Source organism: Chiloscyllium punctatum, chromosome 9 (assembly GCF_047496795.1).
Source record: "Chiloscyllium punctatum isolate Juve2018m chromosome 9, sChiPun1.3, whole genome shotgun sequence".
Taxonomy (NCBI): domain Eukaryota; kingdom Metazoa; phylum Chordata; class Chondrichthyes; order Orectolobiformes; family Hemiscylliidae; genus Chiloscyllium; species Chiloscyllium punctatum.
In genome coordinates, this window is record NC_092747.1 from 28509389 (window position 1) to 28531060 (window position 21672).

A 21672-nucleotide genomic window follows, 5' to 3' on the forward strand; every position below is an offset into this window, starting at 1 on the left:
TCTAAAAACTGCTCCTTCTCAAAACTACTACAACTTCAACAAACACTTAAATAAATCCCAATTCACTAGCGATCTCCTCCCTTGCCCAAAGGGGGTGATCCTCCCAATCCTTGCTACCATCCTGGCTCCTTCCAGGCTGAGGCCACACCCTAGTTCCAGGCAATGCACACAGATAAAAGGAAACATATTATTTACATTCTGGGTTAACAATGGATGTCCACCTCCCCCCCACCCCCACCCCCATTTCTTCTGCATGCATGTTTAACCACAGGTATGGCCATCCCCAATCCAAAACAAAAAGAACAGTAACAAAAAAAAAATCCCCAGACAATAACTAACCAACTGCAATGATACATAAATCAGGTTTTACACCAAGGCAGTACAAAAGCTATAAAACAGAACTACTAAAAAGGGGAGAGAGGAGAAAAATAAGGGCAGAAAAAGTAAACAAAAACAGTACCATTATCTAGAACGATGACCCTTCACCAATCTCCCCCACCACTACTCCCAACCCAAGTCCTTTATTTCAAAGAGTTCACGAAGTCCCTTGCCTTTTCTGCTGAATCAAAATTATATAGCATCCCGCTGTGAGCAAAACACAACACTGCCTGGTACCCTAAGGAATATTGAATGTTCAGATCTTTTAATGTTCTCTTAACTATGGCTCCTGAGAAATCTTGAAAATACGTTATTCTTGTATGTTAAAGCCTGTGGATCTCTTCCCAGTCTTCTTGCTGTTTCAATCACTAACTGTTTTTCTTTATAATGCTGGAGCCACCACTAGGACCACGGAGGTGGGGCAGGGGGCGGTGGAATCCGGCCTGGATTGTGATCCGGTGGGTCCGCTCCACACTCATCAGGCCTAAGTCCAACTCCAGCCCCAGAACTTTGAGAGCCACTTCTCCAGGAATCCAGCAAGGTCCTCACCTTCCTCACACTCCAGGAGACCCACAAGCTGTAAAATTTTTCTTCTACTTTTGTTTTCCCGGTCGTCCACTTGTTCCTGAAGGACCCGAACCTGATCTTCCAAAGTTCGGATTCCCTCCTCCCGAGACCTCTGCCGCGGTCTCCGATGCCGCAGTCCTCTGCTCCACCACTCCTGCTCTTCGATCCAGGGTTTGAATCTCCTGCTGATGCTTTCTCAGCATGGCAGATATTGGCTCCATCGCTGCTTCAATCTTTTCTCAGAGTTTGCCAAACTCCGAGCGTAAATGCTGCTGCCCCATTAAATCCAATGGGGGCCACCCCGGGAGTTTGAGCAATGGCTAAGGGGAGTGCCCTGCCTGCTGTATTCCTTTCACCCTAACCTTAGAGCAATTTTAGCAACTCCAGATGTTCAGTAACTTTATATTATCGATTTTTCTCCTGAGGCGGTTAACGAGGTGGTGGGGGGGGGGGGGGGGGGGGAGGCGGTAAAGGTCCACCTTGCCGGAGGCTATGGCATAGAGCCCAGCACAGCAGACTACTCAGCCTGCTGCCATCTTGGATCTCTTGTTTTTGTTTGTTTTTAAGGCAGCGTGTTATGGCATTGATGAGGTATTTAACATAACGGTAATCCTTCTCAATTGGTATCTCACTGCTGCAGAGTCAGAATCTCATCTAATTCTGCTACACATCTTACCGTAGCTCACATTACGTAGACCCTGTAAAGTTTTCAGAGCAGATTCATAACTATATCCTTTTCCAGGAGGAGGCCGAACAGAATGCCCAGAGAAGTCAAGTTGGAAGAGGGAGGGGCATCTTCACTCCATTAGGGGACAGTGGTGCTGCAGATGGCACAAACCAATGGGCTCACACCACTGGTTGTGAAGAAGATGGAGAACATAGAGCTTAGAACATTACAGAGTAGTACAGGCCCTTCAGCCCTCAATGTTGTGCCAACCTGTGGAACCAATCTGAAGCCAATCTATCCTACACTATTCCATTTTCGTCCATATGTTTATCCAATGACCATTTAAAATGCGCTTAAAGTTGGCAAGTCTACTATTGTTGCAGGCAGAGCATTCCATGTCCCTACTACTGAACAAAGAAACTACCTCTGGACATTTTTCCTACATCTATCACCCCTCAATTTAAAGCTATGTCCACTCTTGCTAGCTGTCACCATCCAAGGAAAAAAAGGCTCTCACTGTCCACCCTATCTAACCCTCTGGTTATCTTAGCCATTTCAAAGAACAGCTTCACAGTAGAGACACCATAAGACTTAAGAACACAAGTAGGCCATTCAGCCCATTGAATCTGCTCTACTATTTAATGAATTCATGGGTTGATCTGATATTGTCCAACTTCACTTTCTTACCTTTTCTCCGTAACCCTAGATTCCCTTACTGATTAAAAAAAATCAGAACCGACTGATCCCACATAGACTCTGGACTACATTCAAACCAACACAATATGGAACTGATTTTTTTTAAAAAAACAATCTATTCCAGCCTTAAGTGTACTTAACAACCCAGCCTCGCCAGGCCTCTACAGTAAAGGATTCCACAGCTTTATGAAATACTGAGAGAAGAAATTCCTCCTCATTTCAGTTTTAAACGTGCGACCACTTAAGTCTGAGATTTTGACGTCACTATTTCTTTATTCCATTCCCTTTGAAATAAAGAACAGCAGCCCATTTGTCTTCCCTACTTAATGCTAGCATTTCAAGTTTCTAATTTGACCATCCCCCAAAATCCCTGTGCTCCAGCTCTCAGCAGCCTTTCTCCGTTATAATCCAATTCAGGCACTCCATTCTTCCTACTGAAAAGTACATAACCTTGAGCTTTCCCACACAATATTCCAGAAAGTTTTATCTATTCGCTTAACCTATCGCTATCTGCCTACAAATTCTGTCATTCCTACCACTTGCCATCCCACCTATTTTGTCATCTGCAATGGGTTTCCATTCTATCTTAGGCTTTTCCCAAGCTGTGTGGTGAGATTCTAACTAGCCAGTAGCGAGATACCAATTGAGAAGGATTACCGATATGTTAAATACCTCATCAATGCCATAACACGCCTTCTTAAAAACAAACAAAAGTGAGATCTCCAAGATGGCGGCAGTCTGAGTAGTCTGCTGTGCTGGGCTCTGTGCATATGATAGTCCATTACCTCCAACTTCCAGGTCATTAATACATATTGTAAATAGCGTTGGCCACGGCACTGATCCCTGTTGCATTCGATTAGTTACATGTTGCCATCTTAAAAGTGACCCCTTTATAACAAATATCTTTTTGTAGTCAATTCATCTTCAGGCCATGTTAAAACACCATCTCCAACACTATGGGCTCTTATCTCATTGAACAGCCCTGTGTATGAAAAGCCTTCTGGAAATACTAAATATATTACATATAATACTCTTATTTTGTATAAGGTGTTATATTGGCAGTTTTCTGATCCTCTGGGATCACTCCAGAATCTAAGGATTCTTGGAAGATTACAACCAGTGCTTCCATGATCTCTGTAGTTATCTCCTTTAACACGCCAGTGTACATTCTATCAGCTCCAGAGCCAATCTTTAGCCTCATTAGTTTCCTTAATACTTTCTCGCTCATGATAGTGATTATATTTATTTCCTCCACACCTTCTCACCCTTGATTTGGTAATTTTGGATGCTATTAGTGTCCTCTACTGTGAAGAGAGTTGCAAAGAATTTATTTATAGAGTTCCCAACAATACCTTCATGCATCCACAAACACACATTTTCAGGGTCCAGAAGATCTAACTTTTATTTTGAAGGATCAAAAAGAGTGGAGCTGCAACTTTACCATCCTCCCATGTGAACAAAAGGAATTCAGCATCAATTATAGATTAACAGATCCGTATCTAATTTCCAGATAGAGCAGTGTGTCTACAACACAGCCACTAGACCAGTACATCAGCAGAATGATCCTCGTTTCTGTTCAATCTATGAACTGATTCAGCAGCATGCAGAGCTGGCTTCAGTGCCAAGTGGAGCCCTTGTCTGCTGACAGCGCATTATCCTATATGTGACTGAGCCAAATCACATTGCAGACTCAACAGAACCAAATCCTAGAATCAACCAAGGTCGAGTTGCAGAATAGCGTTAAAAAGGCAAGAATTAAAAGCACACTCTGAAGTCATGCAGCATTCACAAACAATGAGTGAATTAATGGGTCAAAGCAAAAGTAAATAGGATTTAATTACCATTACTGAGATGTAGTTTTTAAAAAAAATTTTTCATGGCATTTATTGCCCACCCCTAGCTACCCTTGAACTGAGTGGCTTACTAACTCATTTCAGAGAGCAGTTAAAAGTCATGACTGAGTCACATGTAGGCCAGACCAAGTGAGGATAGCAGATTTCTCAAAAGGACATTTGTGAGCCAGATGAGTTTTTCTGACAATCAGCGATGGCTTCATGGTCATCACCAGATTCTTAATTCCATTTTTTTAAACTTCAGTTCGAATTCTACCATATGCTGCAGTGATCTCCACAGAACTGGATTAATAGTCTAGTCATAATGCTCTGAGGGAGCTGCTGAGTGACCAAGATTAGGAGCTAAATATTGAAAGGATATTTGATATTTATAAAAGGCCAGGCAAGAAGGATAAGACAATGAAATGGGAGTAATGCGTTTATGAGAGAGGGTAATCAATTTGAATAGAAAGCAGAAACTGCTTGAGATAAGAAACAGCATGGGGTAGAAGTGTGTTAATATGGACCATGGTATAGAATCAGGGATTTAGAGGTGCATGTAGTAAAGTAAATGGGTGATTTCAATCTACTTAAAGACGGAGTAAATGAAATGAGCACCAATCCCATGGAGGAAGAATTCCTGGAATGTATTTGAGACAGATTTCTGGAGGACCAGAACCAAGAGCATAGCATATTAAATATCAGGTATTATGTAAAGAATGGGTTAATAAATAATCTTTGTGCAAAAGAAACTTTACAGAAAAATGACAATCATGTGACAATTTTTCATCAAGTTTGAAAAAGATGTAGTTCAATCTAAAATTTAAATCTAAACAAAGGACAACATTGAAATCACCTTTGATGTAGGCGGAGGTGGATTGGAAAAATGAAACATTTTGATTCATTAGGTACTGGCTAGCATTTAGATAATTAATTTTGGATTTCCAAAAACATACATTCTTCGAAGACAAAACATCCAACAGGATAAATGAACCCTCATAGCTAACTGCAGTTAAAGATATTATTAGATCAATAGCAGAGGCTTACAAAAGCCCGAGGATTCAGAATTTCAAAATTTGGCAAAAGGAGAATACAGACATTTAATAAAAAGACAATCAAACATGAATTTAAACAGAGATTCTACGTGGCACTTTGTGCTCTCTTGCAAATAGAGCCGTAGAGATTTACAGCATGGAAACAGACCCTTCGGTCCCGCCCGTCCATGCCGACCAGATATCCCAACCCAATCTAGTCCCACCTACCAGCACCCGGCCCATATCCCTCCAAACCCTTCCTATTCATATACCCATCCAAATGCCTTTTAAATGTTGCAATTGTACCAGCCTCCACCACTTCCTCTGGCAGCTCATTCCATACTCTCACCACCCTCTGCATGAAAAAGTTGCCCCTTGGGTGTCTTTTACATCTTTCCCCTCTTACCCTAAACCTATGCCCTCTAGTTCTGGATTCCCCCACCCCAGGGAAAAGACTGTCTATTTATCCTATCCATGCCCCTCTTGATTTTATAAACCTCTATAAAGGTCACCCCTCAGCCTCCAACAATCCAGGGAAAACAGCCCCAGCCTATTCAGCCTCTCCCTATAGCTCAAATCCTCCAACTCTGGCAATATCCTTGTAAATCTTTTCTGAACCCTTTCAAGTTTTACTACATCCTTCTGATAGGAAGACAGGAATTGTACACAATATTCCAAAAGTGGCCTAACCATTGTCCTGTACTGCTGCAACATGACCTCCCAACTCCTGTACTCAATACTCTGACCAATAAAGGAAAGCATATCAAACACCTCTTTTACTATCCTATCTACCCGTGACTCTACTTTCAAAGAGCTGTGAACCTGCACGCCAAGGTGTCTGTTTAGCAACACTCCCTAGGACCTTATACACTTAATGGTAAGTCCTGAAAATGTGTTGCTGGAAAAGCGCAGGTCAGGCAGCATCCAAGGAGCAGGAGAATCGACATTCGGGCAGGAGCCCTTCTTCCTACTAAGATTTGCTTTTCCAAAATGCAGCACTTCACATTTATCTGAATTAAACTCCATTTGCCACTCCTTAGCCCATTGGCCAATCTGATCAAGATCCTGCTGTCATCAGAGGTAACCTTCTTCACTTTCATCTGCAAACTTACTAACTATACCTCCTATGATTTATATGAGTGATGAAAAGTAGAGGACCCAGCACCAATCTTTGTGGCACTCCACTGGTCACAGGCCTCCAGTCTGAAATAAAACTCTCCACCACCACCCTCTGTTTTTTTACCTTTGAGCCAGTTCTGTATCCAAATGGCTAGTTCTCCCTGTAGTCCAAGAGATCGAACCTTGCTAACCAGTCTCCCATGGGGAGCCTTGTTGAACGCCTTACTGAAGTCCATATAAATCACATCCACCACTCTACCCTCATCAATCCTCTTTGTTACTTGTTTAAGAGAAGTAGGAATTTGGCAGGGACAGAGCATCGATGGTGTATAAGTCAGGGGTTTGGAGCATTTGGGAAGGAATGTTAACCCTGGTTACCAGCATACATTGCCAAGGAGTGCTTGCATGTGCTAAGTGTGTATCTCCGAAGTCAGCTCAAATGAAGATGGTGCCTTTCATAATCCTACTTATTTCCCTACCTGTGAAACCTCCAGCCACCAGCCTGGAGCACGCACTGTTAATCCCCAAGAAAGCCACATCCTGTGCAGCCCCATTTCTCTGGTGGTTAAACCTTCTATGGTTTGCTTACAAGGATGTTCTGAATACCAACAATTCCCAGTCTTTCACCATTTTACAAAAAACTCCTTTTCTAATTTTCCTATTGAAATGGAGACCATCAATTTGACTATATTGTTCTTTAATTGTATCAAATCATTGATTAGTTAGAGTTTTGGGCAGAGCTACTAGTAAATTCTGTATTTTGTGGTTCAGGTGATTTTTAAGAGTGTGAACTTTCCTGACCAGTTAAGCAGAGAAATGTGGAGATTCATCATCAGGAACAAAAGGCACTAACATTGTATCAGAGACTGAGTTAGTGATCAGTGAATGTGGGTTGTTACAATGTCTCTGTGAAAAATCCTCATCACATTTAACAAATCTATAAAAATACAAAGCCAGCAATCATAGCCCAGTCAACTTAACTTTCGTGATGGGAAAGCGTCTATAGACAACCGTTCATGATAGAATTAACAGCTACATGAAAAATGGTGAATTGATTAAGAAGAGTCAGGATGAATTTCTAAGGGGGAAATCATGTTTAAGTAACTTTGCTGGAATTTTTGAAGAGTTAATAAAGAGTTGATGAGTGTAATACTGTTGATGGGGTGTACATGGACTATCGTGACAGTGTCAAACAACAAACTTAATGGGAAAGTTATAGCTCATGGAATAAAAAGGTCAGTAACAACATGGACACAAAATTGGCAAAGAAATGGATATGTTACCAGCTTGGGGAAAATTTGTAGTGGAATTTCTCTGGGTTAGTATTGAGACCCTTGCTGTTCCTGATATATATGTTAATGACTTGGATCTCGGTGTGCAGGGAACAATTTCAAACTTTGCAGATGACACGATACTTAGAGGAATTGTAAACTGAGAGGAGGATACTCAGAAATCCAAAAGGATATTGACAAGTTGGTGCAATGAGTGGATAGTTGGCAGATGTGGTTCAATACAGAGTAGTGTGAGGTGTTGCAATTTGGTAGGAAGAACATTGAAGACAACAAGAAAATAAAGGGAGGTACAGTTCTAAAAGAATACAGGAGCAGAGGAACTGAAGTGAATATGCACAAAGATCTTTGAAAAATAGTAGGACAGGTTGAGAGCAGTAAGTAAAACAGAGTGTGTACAGCTTTATTGATTAGATGGGCCAATGGGCTGAGAAGTGGCAGATGGAGTTTAATTCCGATAAATGCAAGGTGCTGCATTTTGGGAAAGCAAATCAGAGCAGGACTTATACACTTAATGGTAAGGTCCTGGGGAGTGTTGCTAAACAAAGACCTTGGAGTGAAGGTACACAGCTCCTTGAAAGTGGAGTTGCAGGTTGATAGGATAGTGAAGAAGGTGTTTAGTATGCTTTCTTTTATTGGTCAGAGTATTGAATACAGGAGTTGGGAGGTCATGTTGCAGCTGTACAGGACATTGGTTAGGCCACTGATGGAATATTGCAAGCAATTCTGGTCTCCTTCCTATCGGAATGATGTGAAACTTGATTTACAATGATGTTGCCAGGGTTGGAGGATTTGAGCTACAGGGAGAGGCTGAATAGGCTGGGGCTGTTTTCCCTGGAGCGTCGGTGACCTTATAGAGGTTTATAAAATCATGAGGGGCATGGATAGGATAAATAGACAAAGTTTCTTCCCCGGGTGGATGAGTCCAGAACTAGAGGGCATAGGTTTAGGGTGAGAGGTGAAAGATATAAAAGACAAGGGGCAACGTTTTCATTCCATACATGAACACCCTCTGAATGAGCTGCCAGAGGAAGTGGTGGAGGCTGGTACAACTGCAACATTTAAAAGGCACCTGGATGGGTATATGAATGGAAGGGTTTGGAGGGATATGGGCCAGGTGCTGGCAGGTGCAATTAGATTGGGTTGGAATATCTGGTCAGTATGGATGAGTTGGACCAAAGGGTCTATTTCTGTGACGTACATCTCTATGACTCTATTGCAGCAACAGAGTCTGACAGCAAGCAGGTGATGCTGATCTTGTATAAGACACTTATTAAATTTAGCTGGAGTTCCACGTGCAGTTGTGGGCACCACATAACAAGAAAGATGTGAATGCAGAACTGGTTACAGAGAGGAGGAACACTCAGTTATGAGGATAGACTGAAGAGGTTGGGACTATTTTCATGCAGGAATGTGTGAGAGTAGTCTCCATTTTGATAAGCCTTTGGCATTCAATGCTAAGAGTGGGCATTTCTTCAACTCCCACATAGCGTGGTATCACAGCTCAGAGCACCTGTGTGATTTCTCTTTTACACTTCCACACTGTTGTTATAAAGTAGTAATAATTGAAACACTGGCTGACGTGACTATAGCGTGTTGTAGCTGCAAAGGGAATTTGACTTATGTGGACAGTTTATGCAGAAATAACGTTTGGAACTGGAAAATGGAATCTTAACAGATACTACCTGACCTACTGAAGAGAGAGGAGACGGTTAACATTAAATGTCAATTTTGATGAAGGGTCATTGACCTGAAACATTAGTTCTGTTTTTCTCTAGGGGTTACAACAATAGTTTCTGTTTTAAGATTACAGCCATCTACAGAAAAGAAGTTTGTGTAGAACACTCATTTCTGTTTGAGCCTGATCCATTCAGATCTATTTATAAAAGGGATTTTGCTTCATTAAAAAGGCATTATATAAAACAGTGTTACTGATTGTTACTTCCAGTTCCAAGACATTATGTTTCTGCATATACTGACAATATAATTCAGGCTTCTCTTGCAGCCAAAACATGCTTTACTCACTTCAGTTAAATTTTCAAAGTACTGGTAATTGAAACATTATTTAAAGTGGTTGGGGGTTAACCCCGACTTGGTCCAAGCTACTGACCATTCCTTGATTTGAACTCAGTCAATTCCTGTCATTTGAGTTCATGATATTCTACAATATGCAGCATCAAATATGTTATAAAAATGAGAAACAACTTTTTTTTTTTAAATAGCACCTTTAACATTGAGAAATTTCTCAAAGCACTTCACTGCAGTTTTATTAAATCAAATTTGACACCAAGTCGTGTAAGGAAATGTTAGGGAAGATGACCCAGAGCTTAGTCAAAGAGGTAGTTCAAATGGGTGGTGCGATGCGATGGCTCCGTGGTTAGCACTGCTGCCTCCGTGCTGGGATCTGGGTTTGATTCCAGCCTCAGGCTGTGTGGAGTTTGCACATTCTCCCCATGTCTGAGGGGTTTCCTCCAGGTGCTCTGGTTTCCTCCTTGGCTGTACTAAATTGCCCACAGAGACCAGGAATGGTCAGGCTAGGTGGATTAACCTGGGGAAATGAAAGGTTACAGGAATAGGGTAGGAGGGTGGGTCTGGATAGGATGGTCTTTGGAGACCATGTGTAGACACGATGGGCCAAATGGCCTGTTCCAAACTGTAAAGGAGTCTATGATTCTGGGTAGGTTTTAGGAAGCATCTTAAAAAAAGGGAGGGAAGTGAGAAGTGAGGTATGTGCAAGAGAGAGCTCAGAGTTGAAAGCATAGTCTCCAATAGGGGAACAATTCTAATTAAGGTTCTCAAGCTGGAATTGGAAGAGACCTGCACTTTCTAAGGGGGGGGGGGGCAGTACAGGGAGCTGGAAGGAACAGCCAGGCCCTATATTGGAAAAAAAAAGAGAAAAACAAAATGAACCAAAAAAAAAAGAACGAAATAAAAATCAATGAACAAACAAAAGAAAACAAGGAGAATGAAATGACAGCAATGTGAGAACAGCCAGGTAAACTGTTGGTCTGATGGGGATTGAGGGATAAAATATTGGTCAGGACACCTGGGATAACTTCCTCGCAAGACACTGATTAAAAGGAAAATGCTAAAAATGATCCATGAATCATGAAGTAGTTCTAGAAAAGGCAGAGACTGGATTTAAAAATGCAGGGATAAGAGGAGAAAAGAAAAATTAGGGATAGAAGGAGTTCTGCGGTTTTAAACAAAGCTGGAAATCAATGGGCTTGAAGGGAAGATTGTGTGAAACATCAACATCAACCCAATTGTAGAGCTGGGTTATGCGGAGATTTGCACTTCCATCAGACCATCTGCTGGTTGACCACAGAGCAATGTTGACAAGGCATCCCCCCCTTCTTTAACAGCGAGGGACCTTCACTGTGATTAAGAAGAATGTTTAGCAGCAGAAGTCACAGAATGGGTTGTGGCTACTTTGAGAAAGCCAGTTACAGCCCCTGATAGACGGGGGAATTTGATGCAAAGAAACCATTTGCTTTCCCATTACCTTCAGAGAGGGCACAAAGCTCATCATTACTGTCGTGACTATTTTCAGTCATCATCTTTTCACATTCTTGTAGGTAATCGTGGTAATTCAGCGACGCTGCCACAGGGTTTTCATACTCATTCTCAGCTGAAGCAGAGGCCGTTGGTAATTCCCACTGAATCTCATTCTTTTGAAACCTGAAATCAAAGTCCCATCCAGTCCAGCCATAAAATGCCAAAGTGCTGAGAAAGCCTTGCATTGGATTCAGGATACTCTGTAAACGAAAAGCAAAAAACAACAGAAAATCGGATTATCATCTGAATGGAAATAGATTGGGAAAGGGGGAGCAGTGAGACCAGGAGTGTCCTTGTGTATGCATGCAGCTGCAGAAGATGGTGAGAGGGCAGCAAATAGTGCCCCTTCATTCCAAGGCAGTTCGAATATAGGAGCAGGGAATGTCTAACTGCAATTATATAAAGGGCTTCAGCGAGACTACTTCTGGAGTGTTGTGTGGAGTTCTGGTCTCCTTATCGGAGGAAGGATGTCCTGGCTATGGAGGGAGTGCAACCAAAAGGTTTACAAGAATGATTTCTGGGAATGATTGGACTGGACTGATGTATAAAGAGATATTGGGTTGGTTAGCCATTGGAGTTCAGAAGGATGAGCGGGCTCTCATTGAAACATATAAAATTCTAACAGGGTAAATGCAGGGCATCCAGTACCAGGAGTTAGAGGATACAAAGTAGGCCATTTAGGACTGAGATGAGGAGAAAATCTTTCACCCAGAGAGTGATGAGACTGTGAAATGCTCAACTATAAACAGCAATTGAGGCCAAAACACGGAATGTTTTCAATGAGTTAGTTCTTAGGACTAAAGGAATCAGAGGTTATGGGGAGAAAAGGGGAAACAGGGTACAGAGTGGATGATCATATTTAATGTACAGTAGACTCTTATTTTCTATGTTTTTCTCTGACAAATGGGATTATGATTACAGATATACAATGAACATTATCATGTAGAATAGTGAAGTACCATTTAATCTTCAGACAAGTACAGCCTCTACTCTGAAGACAAACAACATTTGAAAGGTTTCATTTTCCTGATGTGGAGATTGTTGAAAGATGATAGAATTAATACACCTTTAAACTCATTTCTTGGAAGTTGAAACTGGCCACTGTAAATTTAGTGCCATCCACATGAATCTTCTGAATTTACACTGACTGATCAAGATAAGCCCCACAAACCCATCCATTAACTCCATCTATACTTCCCACTGCCCCAAGAAAGCAACCAATATAATCAAAGACCCATCCCACCCTAGGTATATCCTTTTCCACAGGCAGAAAGGATAAAAGGTTTAAACACAGATACAAAAAGATTCAAGAACAACTTCTTCCCTATTATTAGAGTTATGAACAGACTTCTCAAAATGTTAATTCTGCTCCCTCTCTCTGCAGTCGTAACACTGTATTCTGCACTCTGTCCTGATGCACACCATGTGGTATGATCTGCTTGTTTAGCAGGCAAAACAACACTTGTCACTGTATCTCCATACACGTGACAACAATAAAGCAATCAATCAGCAACCAATTGGAAAGATTGCCTAAGAATTCAAAATTAAAATTGTAAAAACGCAGATGAGACACAATCCCAGCCTCTTCCATTCTGCTGGGCCGACATTGACAATCTGCTTCAGACAAGGTGGTCCCTACTTCTAGATCAACCTTCAAGCAGAGCTGTTGATAGTGAACAAATTGCATTGGCCCCGTATGAGAAAACCAGAGGTCACATAAGCCTTCATTTCAAATAAGAAAGAAACTCACCACGAGGAAGGACCAGAGCAATTTTCTATAGGATTTCAATCATCATGCTTTTCAAGTGCTTAAATCGGGGCAAGGACAGGTTTGCTATACATGGACTGTTAGACTGATGGAATTTCTGCCACTTCTCTGACACTCCGTCAATTCCTCCTGTTGTGACATCAAACCATCCATAGTGAGAGAGTCCAAATTCCCAATTCCCTCACTTTGTGGCTCTCTGTAAACATCCTAGAGTCCTGAATACCTTCATTTAAATGAGCTACTGCAATGTTATGAAGTTGGTAGAAACTATTTCTTTATGCTTTTTTTTGAAAACAAATTGGAAATTGCAGTTCTTTACTGAAAGAATGAAGCCATAAATGTTCATCGCTTGAAACAGATGAGTTATTACGATCCAAGAGTCAAACAAAGCAAACATTAAATACCACCCTCGAATAAATCACCTGGATTGTCCAATCCAAAATTAACAACAAAAGTTGAACATGCAATTTGTGGCTGACTCTAAGCTATGAATTATATAACAAATTATGAATACAATGAAAGCAAACCTTATGAAGTGGCAAGCCAATACATTCAGCATAAATGGCACAAATTTCAGTCACCGTGCCCTTCAAAATTCAGTCTTCAATTTTAAATTTTGCTTCTTCCAGGATGGAGACCGATCCCAGCTGATAGCAGCGCACAATCATGAGAAATCATGTCTACAGTGACAAATATCTCAATAAAAAGGAAACAAACCCAAGATTTCCTTCATTCTGACAGCCACATGTGAGTACATCAAGCTGAGCAAAGTGCCTCTGTACACAAACACCAAATGTTAATATGTGATCTGGTTGAAGTTTAAAAGATTCTGAATAGTCTTGACAAGGTAAACGTCCTGAACTATGAATACTTTTAAAATTCAGGGATTCCCTTTTGGGACGGAGATGACGGGAAATTCTCTGAGGGTTGTGCAACTTTGGAACTGTCTGTGCCGAATGGTGGAGAAGGCAGGGCCATTGAATATTATTATTTTAGATTAGGGAAGTTGAGATTTGGGAATGTGAAATTCAGAAAAAACACTGATCGGCATGATCTCATTGAATGGAGAGCAGACTCAAAGGGCCAAATGGCCTAATTCTGCACCTAATTCATCTTTTTCTCTCTGCATTCTTAGGTTCTTCCTGTTCCCAGTGTTGAGGGGGCTGGCTGTGGTTGCATTGCTGCAAAACAATTTCTGTAAGACAGTGGCATACTACCTGTCCATCGTGGTAAAGTTTTTGCAGAAAAGCATCTTTTCACAAGTTCATGAGGGAGTATAGTCCACACAAAACAAGGCCCTGCAGGAAAACAAGACGATGATTTCTGTTGGATTTGATGGTCTGCTGAGGGAACCATCCATTTGGATAAATTATCTCATTTCAAACCAGCTCCAAGATGTGGCTTTCCTGGTGGTGAGAAAGACTCTTCCACCCTTTCTGCCAGATTTTTCACACATGTCGAGTCTCAATGCTACCCCATACTGCCCTCCAGCTGGCTGCATTGGAAAGCACCTTCACAAAGATGGCCGTCAAAGAGACACATTAGATTGTGTGAAACAGCTCAGACGCACTCACTGCTCTATGGAATACTCCTAGGCACAATCACCAGCAGAAGCATCAATTACTGGAGAACAGTCAACTCAGCAAAAGTCACTCTTTGGTCCTTCCATAACCAGTTTTCCAATGCAAAAAAAAGTGCCCTGCATTCAAAGAGACTGACATATTCCCAAATCCAGGATTATGAACTGAGTGACCCACTAAAGTTTGTTGCTACCGTCATAAAGACTCATTGTGTAAGATCCTCCTACCATAGGGCAGAGGGGCTGGAAACGACTGAATAGGGGAGTGGTCTCAAGGGGCTGAATGCCCCTCTCCATTGCTCTGGACAATGATAATTAGTTATTTTCATCAGCTTCACCTCTACCAGGATATCCAAATCTATATAAAAAAAATCAGCATTCCTGTGTGCTTTGTTTAGTTGCATGGTCCAAAGATTGAGACATTGAGAAAGTTAGAAAAACTGATTTATGAGAAAAACAGTGAAGTTAATGGAGTAAGCCATACATTGCAATTTCCTCAGCTGCGTTGTCCTTTGATTTACTGAAGTGTTAAGCTCAAACTGTTTCTTTAAAGCATTGCAATCCAATTTCCATACCCTCTAGCAGACTGCTTGCTAGATGTTACACAAGTTCACTACCCTAGTGGGGACAATAATTACTTTTGTTGACAACTTGCGGACACAAGTTATTGTTCATTAGTGTTCAGAACAAATTAACTAAAGGTTTTGAAAGACAGGATGGTTTGAGATACATCAAAATTCGAAAGGGGCATATTGTATTGCATACCTCTAACAGCACCTAAGGAAAATTTACACAGTAAATCTTTCTGAAGGTATATAGCAGTTTAGGTTAGATTCCCAACAGTGTGGAAACAGGCCCTTCAGCCCAACAAGTCCACACCAACCTTCCGAAGAGCAACCCACCCAGACCCATTCCCCTAACACTACGGGCAATTTAGCACGGCCAGTTCACCTGCACATTTTTGGACTGTGGGAGGAAACCTGAGCACCCGGAGGAAACCCACGCAGACACGGGGAGAATGTGTAAACTCCAGAGACAGTTGCCAGAGGTGGGAATTGAACCTAGGTCTCTGGCACTGTGGGGCGACAGTGCTAACCACTGTCCCACCGTGCCGCCCACTGCCCACCATGCCGCCCACAGAAGGTAAGCAGATAGGCCAGGACACACGGTGTAACATCATTTAACATATTCCACTGAATATTGCTCCAGTCTTTCACTACAATTGCAAGTGCAGATCTGGGAACTCTTGCTGAACTGTCATTCTAAAGCACCAGATATTTCCAAAAAAAAGCAACACCTTCAGCAAGCTAAAACTACTGTTCGTCTGGTTCTTGAATACAGCCAAAGATGGCACAAGTCTACCCCCTAGTGTCTGCTGGATGTAAACACTTCAGTGGAAAACCCAGCTGAGATGATAACAATTTCAGTGAAAAGTGGTTGTCTGCCTTCCTGCTGGAGATCAAGATTTCATGTTACATATAAATAATGTGATACCCCTAGATACTGATTGCTTAGATTTTACATTAATGACAGAAAAAAAATTAAAAGATCAACATTTTTAAAAAACGTTTCTTAAATATGCAATATTTAATAACACAAGTTTTAGGATCAGCAGCGAACCACTTGTTCCCTCCACCATTTGATAAGATCATAGCTAATTTGATTATGCATTCAATCCACTTATGAATCGAATAAAGGCCCTTCATTTTTAAACTGAAAGCTAACCTGCAGCTGCAGCAAGTAATTAGGGAGCAAATGGTATGTTGGCCTTTATCACCAGAGGATTGGAGTGCTGGAGCAAAATGTTTTGCTTCAATTATATAGAAGCTCCGTGAGACCACACCAGGGGGGTTGTGTGCATCTTTGGTGCCCCTTACTGAAGGAAGGATGCACAGAGAGTGCAGCAGGCATTTAGAACCAGGGGCAGAGTCTTAGAATATGGGTCAATCCATTTACAACTGAAACAAGAGAATATTCTTCACTCAGATTGAGGTGAATTTTTAGAATTCTCCACCCTAGACAGCTGTGGAAGCTCAGTCATTCATTACATTCAAGGCTGAGATTTTTAGTGTACAGAGATTTACAGGACATAATCGGGATTATAGGGATGGTACAGGAATGATTATCTAACTCAATGCCACGAACACAAGAGGTGCATGAGCAGGTGATGCAACACATCTTCTTTCCTGTGATGTGAAGGCTGAATAGCAAACAATTTGGATTTTCACGCAAGGTATTTTTCACTCTATTCATTGTGCTGTTCTATTTAGGTCTTAATTACAGCAAGTACTGACTGCAACATTGCGTTCTGCAGCACCGCCCCATCCCTCCCAGTACTGTCTCAGTACTGCAGTAGCCTGGAGGCAGCCAGTCTGCTACCAACAACCTGTAGTCGAGAATGTACCTTATTTTCTTGATCAGCCTGTTCAGAGATGGTATTACACACCTCTGAAGCAGGTGGGACTTGAACCCAGGTATCTCTTGGTGCTACAAAATGGCCTGTGTAAACAAAACTAGACTAAGTGGATTGAAGTGGTTGCAACTTCTACTATTGATACTTTAAAGCGTCTGGATGATTGGCACTTTCATTTCCTAGTAGTAAAAACTGTGTTTGCCCAAAATGGAAAGGATGTGGGCTTGAAAGGGTTAATACTGAGCAGTGCCATAAGAACCATCACCATGATGTCTTGCTCAGAGGACACCTCCAGCTTTCAAAAGTAGTGGAGCCTAACATCTACTCCTCTGCAAAATCTCAAAACAACAAATATGACCTGTACATACTTTAAGACATTAATTAACAAGCCTCGTTAATAAAAATGCCAGCACAGTAGGTAGTGTTTGGGTTTGTAGGACCTCATCTGTTCCAGGCTGGAAGCATCCTTTTCTCATTTATTTTTTCATCTTTTTCTTTTTTTTTCTTCACCTTTGAGGCTAGAGTGGTGTCAGCAGGGGTGGTGGCTGCAGCGTCAGCAGTGTGGGTCAGGGCTCCTGGCAGCAGTAGGCCCGGGGCCGGGACACCTGGGATGGGTGGGGCGGTAGGCCCGGAGCCGGGACCCCTGGTGGTGTCAGATGGTAGCAGAGTCAGGATCTCCTGGGGCATTAGCATGGTCATTGCTGTTCCAGGAGCATGACTTCTTGAGAACTGGAACACCTTGCAAAGACTTTATAAGTCCTGAAACCATGCTGGAGACATCAATTTGATCAGCAACTGAATTCCTATTTAAGCAATTTCCTATTATAGCTCAAAATGGCACCAGATGGTGGTGACAAAACAATTTTCAACGTATCTTCAAGATATACATGACAATAAATCATTCATTATAAAAAGAGACTTCTCTAGCTTGACCAGGAAGCAGTTTTATCTACCAACTTAGACCAAGCCCGACTCTGCAGTTTTCTACCCTTAGAGGATGGTGACAGGAACTTCGTTATGAACAGCAGCTCATACAGCACAGTGAGCTGACACAGCCATATAATGTGGGACTCAGTTCACTCAGTTGGCTGGATAGCCAGTTTGTGAAACAGTGATGTCACAGCTGGCTGAAGTCACCATCAAGGTCCAGCCTGCTGACCTTGCCCCTAGTCTGAGGCATGGTGACCCTCATGTTAAAATCACCCACCAGATGTCTCTTTCTCAAATGAGGGGGCAACCTATCATCTTCTGGGACTACGGTGACTATCTTATGCAACAACATGGTAGGGAATGGAGTGGATTTGATTTGACTGCTCACACAATGCATGGTGTGAAATCTTCAGACACCGCTTTTAGTCAGTGCAGGGTTTAATCAAGGAGGAGTACATCAGTGAATGGTGAAAGTTTTTCAGACCTAGTAAATCGATGCATTGTATCAGGAGAGCTAGCATTTCCTGGGGATGGAGAATTCGCAAATCCAAAAGCACAGACAGACCACATTGCCAGACAGTGATCTGTGGGAGCTGTCCCAAATTGGACTCCAGTGGTGAGAGAACAGACATTGGAGCAAAGCTTAAAATCTCTGGAGTAACTTAAAGCGATTCATTATCTAGGCTGGAAAGGCAAGAATTTTAAAAATGTATTTGTTGCTGCGATAGTGAATGGGCACCACGAGGCATGACTACAGAAAAGGAATTAAAAGGCTACAAAAGAACCATTGATCCGAAGTTACAGACTCGGACAGACAGCATGAAGAGAGTAATTAAAACAATAATGTGGACAGAGAATTTGGAAGGTTTTGCACACAGCCTAGAAAAGGCAAGAGATCTTCCATAAAAGCTATGATAAAGGCAGGAACAAAAGCATTTTAGCTGTCCAGAGCAGGAATCATTCAGTAAAACCAGAATTAAAAAGTGGGAATAATTTATTAAAGCTGCAAAAAGGGTGATTCATGCAGTTATTATACAGCAAATGGCAAAACCCTTATAAGCGTTAACATACAGAGGGATCTATGGTACATGTCCACAGTTCCCTGGAAGGGGCAATAAAAATAGATAAGATAGTTAAAAAGGCATAAGGCTTGCTTGCCTTTTATCGGGCAGGAGATTGAATATGAAAATTGGAATGTCATGTTGTAGCTGTCTAGATCCTTAGTTAGGCCACACTTGGAACAGTGCATACATTTAGTCACCACACTGCCAGAAGGATGTGGAGGTTTTGGAGAGGGTACAGAAATGGTTTATCAAGGTGTTGCTTAGTTTGGTCAGTACTAGCTCAGAGGAGAGATTAGACAATTTTGGTTTGTTTTCACTTGAATGTCACAGAATGAGGGGTGACCTGATAGAATTTTGCAAAACTATGAGAAGCAAGGGTAGATGGAGTCTTTATCCCAGGGTAGATGGAGTCTTTATCCCAGGGTAGACGGAGTCTTTATCCCAGGGTAGACGGAGTCTTTATCCCAGGGTAGACGGAGTCTTTATCCCAGGGTAGACGGAGTCTTTATCCCAGGGTAGACATGTTAGTTATCAGGGGGTCATGGTTTAAAGTAAATGGGAAAGTTTGGGTGTGGGAGACAAATTTTTAAAAAAAAAAAAGAGGGTGGCAAACATCTGGCAATACGCTACCAGAGGTGGAGGAGGAGCCGGATACAATAACAATGTTTAAGAAGCATCTTGATAGATATATGAATAGGTGGGAAATAGAGGGATTTGGACAGCATAGTGACAAAAGGTTTTGAGTTTAGAAAGGCACAGTCTTGGTGGGCCAAAGGGTCTGTTCCTGTGCTGTACTGTTCTTTGCTTTTTCAATTGTAAGCAGTTGCTACGTAGCTAGACCTTGTTAATTACACAGTGACCATTCTGGTTTGACTAGAAATTAGATTTCCTCTGGCATATTAGAGCATGCAGGCACTGTAGTTTCCTACACTTAAAGACAATGGTAGCAGCAAACATCATCATGAGGAACAGCTATACAGCAGAGTCAGTTAACATGCCTTTACAATAATCAAATAAATAATGTAATGAATGAATGACCCATTTTTGGCACTTACTATTGTCACTATGGACCTTATTGCTTATGGTTTTTATTGCATCTCTGAGGTGCCATGAACTATATCTCCTTTAAAAGCTGTCCTGACTCAATGACCAATACAAATGTGCCTCTGTCTGCAATGGGTGGGAAGGGTTTAGAGGGATGCGGGCTAAATGCTGGCAAATGGGACTAGATCAATTTAGGATATCTGGTCAGCATGGACGAGTTGGACCAAAGGATCTGTTTCTGTGCTGTATATCTCTACAACTCCCAGTGATCAGGTTGGGAGTGCTGAATGTGGGCTCACAACCCACGTTAGCTACATCCTTAAAAAGGTATTCCTGAAAGGCGGAATCAAGCTCAGCAATCTTTAAGGATTCCCGAGCCATCCTGACTCGGACAATCTCACTCCATGATTATATACTACACCAAGTTCTCAGCAGTCTGGTGTTTGAACTTCCACGTTTTTCTGACAATCTGTACAGTAAGGTCAGCCACCTGTTAAAATTGGCATCTCACTTTTAATAAACTTTAACCTGGGCTGAGTCCATGACAACCCAGGTCACTTGACCTGTCTCCAAGCGGATTTTGTAGGAGGTCAAAGCTCGGTCTCCAAAAGCATTCCATTTAACTTCAAGTAGACACATCATAAGACCAAACAGTCATAACAGTACCCTGAATCTCACCCAATGAAGTCCTTATCAGAGTACTCTGAAGCACTATGTCAGTACTTTGCTCTCCAGGAAACAAAAATACACATTTTCTTTTTCCACCAGCTTTGCCGCTGCTTATTCGTGCAGAGTAGCTCACTCCATGCTGATCTCACCTCTATACTAACCTCTCAAGTATACAGTGCCAACATCTAAACTGGTTAGATCTAAAGCCAATGCCCCTTCATCAAACCTGTCCTTGCTCTCCATTATCACACTGATCAGACAACAGTCCTTGGGTATCTGAAAACAAATGTAGAAGGAGAGGGGTGAAAAAGGGGGAGGTGGAAAGCAGGAGGTCCATTGTCAAACTACCTGTAACTTTATGACCATTGCAGGCACCACACGCATGGTGCCGTGGAAAAGGTGTCAGTGATGTGATGGCCTCAGGCACTGCTGCAATCAATAGTTCAGAGAAACCCTTCCTCAATAAAGGCTGAGGATAAGGCAGCATTCCTATCCCGCACCAATCCTCCTGTGCTAAAAGTGAGGTGGTAACAGTGTGTGAAAGGGTTGCCATGCATTTAGGGATGCACTTTACAGAGCTAAATAGATGGAGGGGAGTGCAAGCCAAAATGTTGATGAGATGTTGTATCAGGTGTAACTGCAAGGTGGTGGGGAAGATTAAGAGTGTTAGAAACAAGTCCAAAGTAGGTAAGTAATATCGAGTTGAGCTGTGTGGTGGTACAACAGGTCAGTGATGGAACTTGAAGATGCATTTAAATGACTGACCATTTGAAAGATGTCATTGAGCTTTATGGACGCACTGTAGACAGGTTCTTTTGGGATCACACACGGACAGTGTATAGGCTACACCACATGCATCCAATCCCTTCACAGCATATGCTTAGAGGCCTGCAAAGAAATAACCTCTCTCTCCCCCTTCCCTGGGTAAAGCTTCCAGGATTGCACTGGAGAACCTGTGAACCTGCCCTCTGGCCTGGACTCAATTGCTCCTCTTCCATCCTTCCTTATGAGCAATGCCCAGATATCCAGTTACAATGTGTGCTGTGCAAAAAGCAACCTCCCATT

The 21672-nt window shown here is 42.0% G+C and overlaps 1 protein-coding gene across 1 annotated transcript in view; it reads right to left on the reverse strand.

Annotated features, from left to right (window-relative positions):
• The window catches only part of gpr143 (G protein-coupled receptor 143), an 88818-nt gene that overhangs the window by 19820 nt on the left and 47326 nt on the right, over positions 1-21672 (reverse strand). The window contains exon 8 of the mRNA XM_072576603.1: positions 11088-11340. Coding sequence (XP_072432704.1) covers positions 11088-11340 — 253 coding nt within the window. The remainder of the gene's footprint in view (positions 1-11087; positions 11341-21672) is intronic.